Raw genomic sequence first — 9,962 nt, 5'->3', positions numbered from 1 at the left:
TGTTGTATACACCTTGCGCCTACCATAAAGCAACGTCAAAAGTTCTGTCGACCGCGTTTTGAAAGTCAATAGTAAAAGAACAGGTCACATAAACTGGATTGAGCTGGAAATGCTGGCCGACTCACGGTTGTACATGGGATACATCTCTAGCGTTCCATGGACTGTGCATGTGGACGCCATGCTCACTGAATAGGTTCGTAATTATTGTACACGCTCATGAATATTTAAATTTGAAGCCAATCAGAATCAAACTAGAGCAAACTCGAATTTCCCGCTTGCTGACATCACCCATCACGCGATAAAATCATGTAGCGGACTGAAAAAAGTCCCAAGGCTAACTACATTTATTGCGTATATTTCATTAATTCTGTAACTTGTTACCAATGGAAAATTACTAAAAATGTTGGCTGAGCAATTTGATTATTTTTTTGTGCTAGATTGTCGACGTTTTTTCTGATATAATAAAACACGCGTGCTGCGTATTAATTTATGCAAATTTTGAAGTGTGCCGATTTTGGGATACGCTAAATACCTAACTTTCAATGACAAATCTTCAGTCAAACATGGCTCCCAATCCTGATCACGATTGTCAGCAACATAGTGAAGGAAAACTTCCCGAAACTCCTCCACCGGAATATGACACAATTGAACACCCTCAGGTATGATGCTCATTTTGTCGTGAAATGTTTTTTTTTGCAATTTGTCTTCTTTTTCAGGCACAACTGAATATATTTTTTCGTTCATATCCTGCCATCTTCATGACATTTCGCGCGGCAATGGATTGTGTTTTTTTTTTTCAAAACTCTGACTGTTTTTTTTTTTTCATTAACAGAATGTACTTAAGGAACCTCCATACGAGTGTGCAGCTGCATCTGCTGCTGCGATGCTTCAATTTAACTTGGACGAAGCCAACGGTGTGCCGTTATTCATCAGCCCTTTCCCGGTTGAATCGAAAATCCCGATCGAACCCGGCGATCTCGCCAACGTAGACAAAGTGAAAGAAGTCGATCATTGGGCCTTGCCAGAGTTGCAGGACAATTCGACAAAGTGGGCAGGTGAGAGATTTTCTCAACGATTGTATTTTTCTTCAAATGATCGTTTTCAAGCAAGTCAAATAAACACTTGCGATTTCTGTGATCGTGGAAATTTATGCAATGTTTATTGTCAAACGTACGAATCCAGCTGAGCCGAGCGGTCAGTTCACCGGCTTCATTCCAATAACACGTCTTAAATTTATTGCTGATTTATGTTACAATTAATCACAGTAATTAGGAAATGAGTAAATTCTGCCTTTTCTTTAGTTTGCTTGCCGTTCACGCCAGCGGATGTGTTTTTGACCGGTATTTTTTGGCGCCACGTGTAGTAGTACGAGGAAATGTTAATTACTGTTCATATGGTAATCATGTGGACCCCATTGAACGCCCTTCGCTTTTGATCTCTTTTCATTCACGATCTCGGACAATCTTGATAATTTTTGTCCTGTTACACCGCCCTTTGCAATGTTTTTGTTTTGTTTGTTGAAGTGAACATTTATGTTTCGTGATGTACTTCGGTGTTTTTAGATGTGAACACACAGCTGATAATCGTTCGATATGGTTCGTGTCGATCACATGTGCACCCGCCCACTTACACATGTGCGTGTACGTGTCAAACGAAAGTGTTCGCAATCAAACTTTCAAAGTTCAATAGTTCGATATATCTGAAACTCGTATCATATTAAATAATTTGTCTGAATTTATTATTTGAACTCTGATAGACTGCATTTTAAATTTTTTATTTAAAATTGGTAAATGCAAAAGCATTTTTTTCATGTTTTTAATTTCAGTTTTTGTTTTTTGTTTTCAGATCTCAGTTGTTCTGGTAAATTGAAACGTGTCATCGTTGATTATTTTGGTAAACTAGTTTGTCTAATTGGTCTCCTCTACCTGTTTATCTGTTCTCTGAGCTTCCTTGGTAGCGCTTTCCGTCTTCTTGGAGGGAAAGCCGCTGGGGAGGCGTTCGCCTCAAACGAAGTTCTCTCCAACCCTGTCTGTGGACTGATGATCGGTGTCCTGGCAACTGTACTTGTGCAGAGTTCCAGTACCACAACTTCTATTGTGGTTTCTATGGTTGCAGCCGAGAGTGAGTATTTTTGTTCTTTATTTACTGATTTTGTTAACGTATACAAAGGTTGACCTGACACCCCACGAATTATAAAATGAAACAAAATATTGTTGTAGAACTGGTAGTTTTAGAGACAGATTTTAAAATAGTACAATTACAGATAATACACAAAGTAAAAAGCTTCTCTATGTATATGTATTTAAAAAATCTGTAAAAAACACTCCCAAAACGTGTATCAACAGAAGTTTCATTAAAAGGCAGCTAGCTTGTCTTGTCTTGTTGAATTTGCTACTTCGTATTTTTAAAGCTCAATCTATAAAAAAAAATGTTGCATTTTTGGCATTTTACTGTCTAAATCCATCCACCTACTTTATAATTTAGTGAAACCCCTCGATGGATACCATATTTGAAACTGCAATGGAACTAACATGTTGGGGAAAATTAAAATAATAATTTCTTGGTAATTGCTGATCTGGTTAATGCGTTTCACGTAACATAAATATTTCTGAACTTAAAATCGTGGCAGCCGCTATGCAAGAATAGATAAAACTGTCTCCTTCATTAATAAAGTGTTTTATTAGCACTGTACGGCTGCCATGCGCTGTGCATGTGGACAGCATGTCATGTCAAGCACAGAATATATATAGCTTAGTGGCGTGTGTAGATTAGTGTAAAAAGCGGATACCGTTTAGCTAGCCTGGTCATGGATTAATTTCCTATTAAATATCTGCTCGGTAAAATAACTGTAATCATTGTCTAATGTGTTTTAATTTATTTGGTGAGATATTCATAATTAAGCCATCAATGCTTGCACAGAATTGTGTAGAATTAGGGAAGTTGTTTGTGATGTCGGTATCTGTGTAATGTAACTGTACGTACATATGCTAAGCAGAGACGTACATATGCTAAGCAGAGACGTGGGGCTTGAACTTAGAGAGGCATTGAAGGCAATTGCATGTCGCCCGAGGAGCTTGATTTGTGCACTTTGGAAAATGCAGTTTTTCTCTACGCCACTGTAAAAGGGTTTTTAATTTAGCTTATTTGGCTGACTGTGGAAAATGCACTAAATTAAAACCCAGTGAATGTAAAATTATGCATAGAACACATTATCTAAATGATAAAACCGTGAATTTAAAACCCACTGAATATGCCTGAAATGGTAAATCAGCGAAATTTAAACCCAGTGAAAATTAGTAATTTTGCGTATATTACTATAAGCCATAGGTAATTTTATCAGATTTTTTGCCTTGACAAAAATGGGTGTCCTCTGAACTCCAATCCCTTGGGATTATTTTAATTATTTGTTCATGTCTATGTAATACTTAACAGACATGAATGGAAATGTAGTTTTAATCATATTTGGGTTGTCTTTTTTTTTTTTAAATATTTGCTGGTAAAATCTACATATCAATAATTACATATAAGAATAGAATTTCCATGATTTTTTTTTTTTCCCCCCCAACCACATGGTTCGGGTCTTCACTTTATTTCTGAACTACATTCATTGATCTACTGAAATATTGTGAATATGCAAATTAAAAATAAATTTCAAATGCTTTAGTCTTGCTTTATGATTTCAGTGCTTGAAATTAACAGGGGCTGTTCAGTTAATGCATTTAACATTTTTTTTAGCCTTCAGCAATCTGTAATATTGAATTTTTTTGATGACTGCCAACGCAGTACTGTAAATATTCACTGAACTTGCCCTGTACAAAAGCATTAAAACCTGATTGCCAGGGAGTGTCGTGTAAATAGAACTTTACAGTGATATTTACCATTAGTTATTGATTATACTAATAATTTATTTATTTTATTTGTTGCAGTTCTCTATGTAAGGCAGGCCATTCCTATTGTCATGGGCGCAAACATTGGCACATCGGTCACCAACACGCTAGTTGCGATGTTCCAAGCACATGATCGAAATGAATTCAGACGTGCGTTTGCCGGTGCCACCGTGCATGATGTCTTCAACTGGTTATCGGTGATATGCCTATTGCCGCTGGAAATCACTACTGGTTACCTATATAAACTGTCAGGGGTCATTGTTCGTAGTATGAATTTGGAAAGTAACGAAGACGCTAAAGTCGAACTTATTAAAATTATCACCAAGCCATTCACCAGCAAGATAATTGAGGTGGGTTGAATCTGTAATTTCAGTTGTGTTGTCATGGTGACTGATTTTATCCAAACATTCTTAGGCAAGGAGAAACAAAATGTACTGATTTAGCGATGCTTTTCAGTTGTTTTCTTACTGTGCTTGGTGTCAATGTTTGGATGTCAAGACTTGTTGCATCTTTGGGAGAATGAAGCTACTGGCTCCTTTTTTACACAACACTTTTAAAATCTGGCGTTTTTCTTGTGATAAACATGTTATTAAATAATTATACTGTAACCATGGCAACATTGATTTAATCTTGTGACTGTTTCTGAAAGACAATTATTTCATACCAGTACCATTAACTTCTCAAAAAATCGTCTTTATTTTTTCCATATTGCAATGATCGATTGCATTCAACATGCCAAACATATCTTCCCCCATGACCTTATTCAAATTAGAGGTCAAACACAGTGGACTTTTTCTGTACATTTTTTTTTTTTTTTTTATACTACTGTTATTTTCCTTTAAATCATTTTAATCGGCTGTTTTTTTTTCTTTTACTGGTATTCGTTCAGTGAAGGAGTTCAGTCATGGTTGCTATGGGTTCAGTCATTGTTGCCATGCATAGTTTCAATCTGTTTGGCATCTTTATTTCACCCTGCATTTCATATCAATTGAAGTAAACAATTTTGTTGTTTTGTTTAATAAAATTGCCGCAGTATTTGCTTATCCCCAAATCATTAACTTTGTGATTGACCAGAATAAAGTCTGCTGTAAGAATTGCAGTTATGTACAACTTGTGGCTGCCTGCATTCCAAGCATACCGAATGTTTCACTGCCTGCTTGACCAATGCATCTTAAAAAGAACCATTATATATAAGGGGGTGTCGGTGGTCATGGAGGGTCACACTGATGTTGATTGTATTTTTATTTTGACTTCAGGTTGACAAGAAAGTTATCACAAAGATTGCTATCGGTGACAGCAGTGCTATTGACGACAGTATGATCAAGCATTGGTGTGAGACTACAGAGGTTACTCGACTGATAAATGTTACCATGGAGACCAACGTGACGTCTGAAATGAGCATTCCTAACGCTTCCAGTGAAACTATGAATGTGACGACACTTCAGAATATTACATCATTAGTGGAGGTCACAGATAAGATACCGCTCACAAAATGTAAGTTTTCGTTTTCGTCTGCTTCTCCTTCACTTCCTAGTCTCGCACATTGTACTTTCCCATTTCCCTCTCGTAAACTCTGAAATACTGTGAACTGCGTAATTTTCCAAGACAAATCACAAATCTGTAAAAATTGCATAATTATTAATATAGCAGTGAAAATAATTATCAATGACACATATTTTGACTTGTATATTAATATTTTGATTATTTCGTTATAGGCTCACATCTGTTCGTCGACACGGAGCTGAGCGACACTATCGTTGGTATAATATTACTGGCTGGAGCGTTGGCTATGTTATGCATCTGTCTTGTATTGATCGTCAAATTGTTACACTCACTGCTTCGTGGACAAATAGCCATCGTCATTAAGAGAACAATCAATGCAGACTTTCCTGGCAAGCTCTCCTGGCTGACCGGTTATATCGCGATCTTAGTCGGTGCTGGTTTGACACTTCTCGTCCAGAGCAGCTCAATTTTCACCTCTGCGTTGACCCCGTTGATTGGTATCGGCGTTGTCTCTCTGGATCGTGCTTATCCCTTGACGCTGGGTGCAAATATCGGCACGACTGGTACGGGCCTTCTTGCAGCCATGGCAAGTTCTGACGGTAAATTAGCCAGTGCCCTTCAGATTGCCTTCTGTCATCTTCTGTTTAATATCTCTGGCATTCTCATTTGGTACCCGATACCATGCATGCGTAAAGTTCCTATCAGAGTTGCAAAGATATTTGGCAACACGACTGCTAAGTACCGATGGTTTGCTGGGCTATATCTAGTACTCATGTTCTTTCTTCTGCCTGGTCTTGTCTTTGCGCTGTCTGTGGCTGGATGGCAGTATCTCGTTGCGTTCGGCGTCCCGATTCTAACCATCGCAACGTTAGCTATATTGATTAGCGTGCTCCAGGTCAAAGCACCGAAATGTCTTCCTCATTTCCTAAGGACATGGGATTTCCTTCCAAAGTGGATGCACTCGTTAGAACCGTTTGATCGTGTCGTTAATCGTATGTTTAGCTGCTGCCGGAAGTGTCCATGCTGTAAAAAGTCTCGCAAAAGCAATTCGTACGATGTCAGTCACATTTCACAGATACCCTTACAAGACTGCAATACGACATTGGACTCCATCAAAATAACATCAGTGTAGCATAGGCTAACTATGGATGTCAATTTTAACCAGTCTGTGTTGTATAATTATAAATTATTTTTTAATATTAGCCATAATATTGTGGCTATCATATTTATGAACCATAAAATGCAACAAAGTTTTGTTTTTTTATTTGCTGCTTGAATGCAAAGAAACTTGGTCTACCTCGAGTATCGATCGCTTTAAACCAGTTTCAACCAGATTTGTGGCTTGTTTGGTGATTGAAAAAACTGTATTTATTTAAGCCCATATTTATACAATGTTGCAGGTGTTTTGGAATTACATGCAGTATGTAATTTTGAAATAAAAAAATAAAATAAAAATATGCTCAGGATTTACTGTTAAGTAGTATTTTAACAGTTTTCTTTGTTTTGATAAAGAAGATGTAGAGGGAGTTAACTAGATTTTATTCTGTTTGCTTGTAAATGCATTATTTTGGTATTTATATTTGAAAATTTATTTTAGAAAGGAAGAAAAAATATATATATATTTATTAAGTACAAGGCTGTATACACTTTCTGGACCAACATGTTCTTTCTATGTGTTTTGATTGGTCCTGTGTTTTGAAAATCAGCCAATGATACTGCTCGGTACATGATTGAAATGCCATATGTATGTACTGTAAAAGGAGGGTCTTGATGCAATTATTGTCGCATTTAATATTTAAATGTCCCCTCCCCCATCCATCTCTTGATGGATGAAATAGACCTGGGCGTTTGAAGGTTGTAAATATTGTATTGCATTTTTTTTTAAGAAAAAATTTAAAAGTGAAAGAATTGAAATTGTCACAGTACAAGCATTTATCTCGCTTCTCTGTAAGGTATAATCTGATTGTATCTTGTAGATAATTTCACCTATTTACTGTTTACCAAGTTAGTGTGGTTCTGTAACTGCCAACAAGATCTTTTCGTCTCTTGCCAGGAATGTTTCGTTAATACTCGAAATCAATGTAAATCCATTGTAACTTATGAAAACAATTAAATGCATCTACATTGAGGGGAGGGAGGAGTGTATGGGTGGGTGTGTGCTTACTTGGATGGAAAATTTGTAGACAAGTGCTTGTGCTTTGACAATTACAATATTGACTACTGTACAGTGAGTTTCAGTTAATTTTAAAGAAATAAACTTATAAAAATGAAATCCAATGTTTCTTAGTGTTGACTACAGCAATGTACTGCCCTGCAATAGGTGATTTTTCGTACAACTGCGAGATCTCGCGAGATGCATGAAAAACGCGCATCGAACGTCTGCCGCAAAAAATCAAACTATTTGATTTTGAACTCTAATTTCTTTATTTTGTAGCTCACATCGACCGGCCGATCTTTGATAGAGAAATATTGCATTCGAATATCCTCACTTAATCGAAATTGCCCATGATCAAATATGTACAGCTCATTATTAAGCATGGAAATGTCACACAAAATACTTTCACATTTGTCGAATCCCATGCGATGTTTGACGCTGTGACCTTTGTCCTGTTTTTACGTTAGATTTCATGCATAAGGTGTGATTCTCACAGTGAAGGGGGAAAATGGTCTTTTATTCCTGTATGCATTCGGGGACCATTACTCTACTGGTTTTCTTTCAAATAGAAAAGTTGCCTGCTCATTAGACAATGTTGAAGATTTAAAATGCCAGTCTTTTGAATGTCTAAGAAACTACAACCTCCCCTCACATATTTCATTTTCCAAATTCACTGGACTGTATTTTTAAAATAGAACACAATTTCTGGACTCCATTAGAAGAGTACAAAATAAGTGCAAATAATTCAAATTTCCTTTGGCTGTATGTTTAAATTATGAATAAAATACTTGAAATTTACATAACGAGCAAATATGGTATTTTGGTCTTAAAAATTGGGTTTGTCACAAAGATGCTAAATCAAAAACAGTGAATGGGCTGGATATGTTTCGAATCGTAAAGTATCGTTGAGGGCGTGCTTCTCGTAACGATCTCTTTCTGGCGCACATGGGGAGCAATTCATGCAACATCCTTGGAGGGTGGAGGTATTAGTACGTCACAGTACGTTCTACGTTGCTAAGGCGCACCACTGTCTGTACTATGTATTACTATGGGCTCTGCGCAAACTGCTGTGGAACGCCGGTGAAAATAGCTAAGGCCAATAAAACAGTTAATCCTGAGCAACCAAATTTATGTTTTTACAGGTAGTGGTAATCTTGTTACACTCTTCAGAGTTGCACACACTCTCCCAAAATACAGTTTTCTGAGAGTTTTCGGCCTTTGTGTTCACCGTGATGGTTTTTGGTTGGTGAAATTACCCGTTTGTCCGCACATAAGGATTTTTGCATTCATTACACTTCATTCATTACACATTCATTACACTTCATCCCAATGGGATGGGTCGGTGGATCAGAAGGGGGGTTACGTTGTTTTTGATTTTGCAATAGGGGGAGGGGTCACCCTGTTTTTGATATCATGAATAGGTGATTGGGGGGTCACCATGTTTTCGAGAATTCACATACGCGCTTATGCATATATTTTTTTTAAAAAATTTCAGAAAAAAAGATAAAAAAGTTAATCGTACAAATGTGTTCTCAATAATAACTATTACCTATATTGCCTAAACAAATTTTAATGAAAAAAAAGTTATAGGATAAATATTTTGGGATTGAAGTTGCCAAATAACTTACTAACAGATTGTGGAATGCGTCTTGAACCCCAATTATACTGTTAAGTTTTAAACACATCCCAAGTCCATGTGCTGCTGATATCAGATTATTTTATTTAATGTCTGAAGTTACCATTGTATTAGATATTTAATGGGAAGACAACACAGCAATTAGTACAAAGAGCTGTGACAGTTTTTGTTCAGCAAATCAAAAAAGTAAAATTTGTGAAAATGCTGACATATAAATTAAAATAAATGAAATAACTTTTAAATATGCATATTCTGCTCTGTAAAATACCACATATTTAAGAAGTTTCCTTTGTTTTCATAAGCTTCGGGTGTAAAAGCATTCCCGGTCTATAAAATATGAAAGATATTTTAAATCCAAATTAGTTTTCAGAGAGTTCAAACTGCCTAGATTCAAATCTTCTTTTCCTATCTTATAAGGGCGTTTATCAAAAATTATGTCAAAATTATGGCAAACCATGATATTTTCACTGCACATATAATACATTTTATAATCATGTCAGAGCCAAAACTGATAATGTTTTTTTTGTTTTTTTTTCGGCGGGGGGGGGGGGTCCAGCATATTTTAAAATATAATGATGGGGTGTGTCACCCACTATTTTTTATTTGATAGGGGGTGGGTCAAATGAGATTTACAGCTGGCAAAATGGAATCTGCGACTCCCCCTAGGCCGAAGTGACCAACTGACCAACCCCTAGTATATTTATCGGGGAGGGGCATCCGGGCATTTTCCCCGCCTGGCAACCATCGCGGTGAAAACAAAGGCCAAAAACTCGCAGAAAAC

General features: G+C 36.8%; 1 protein-coding gene across 1 annotated transcript; it reads left to right on the top strand.

The window, feature by feature from the left end:
- Positions 1-563: 563 nt before the first annotated feature.
- On the top strand, positions 564-7,662 carry LOC100371652 (sodium-dependent phosphate transport protein 2A-like). The gene is made up of 6 exons (XM_002741789.4): positions 564-659; positions 833-1,055; positions 1,846-2,121; positions 3,927-4,237; positions 5,144-5,381; positions 5,603-7,662. The coding sequence occupies exons 1-6, from the start codon at positions 564-566 to the stop codon at positions 6,520-6,522; spliced, it is 2,064 nt and encodes a 687-aa protein (XP_002741835.3). The 3' UTR covers positions 6,523-7,662.
- The last annotated feature ends 2,300 nt before the right edge of the window (positions 7,663-9,962 follow it).

The sequence above is a fragment of the Saccoglossus kowalevskii genome, chromosome 20, assembly GCF_978046115.1.
Source record: "Saccoglossus kowalevskii chromosome 20, keSacKowa6.1, whole genome shotgun sequence".
NCBI lineage: Eukaryota > Metazoa > Hemichordata > Enteropneusta > Harrimaniidae > Saccoglossus > Saccoglossus kowalevskii.
The sequence above is the reverse complement of the archived record's forward strand: the minus strand, read 5'-3'. Positions and strand labels throughout refer to the sequence as shown.

Excerpts from the sequence above, each read along its gene's own strand:
- LOC100371652 (XM_002741789.4), top strand. The coding sequence starts at position 564 with ATGGCTCCCAATCCTGATCACGATTGTCAGCAACATAGTGAAGGAAAA. Across the intron at positions 1,056-1,845 it reads CAATTCGACAAAGTGGGCAG|ATCTCAGTTGTTCTGGTAAA; the intron begins GTGAGAGATTTT and ends TTTTGTTTTCAG. Across the intron at positions 4,238-5,143 it reads TCACCAGCAAGATAATTGAG|GTTGACAAGAAAGTTATCAC; the intron begins GTGGGTTGAATC and ends TTTTGACTTCAG.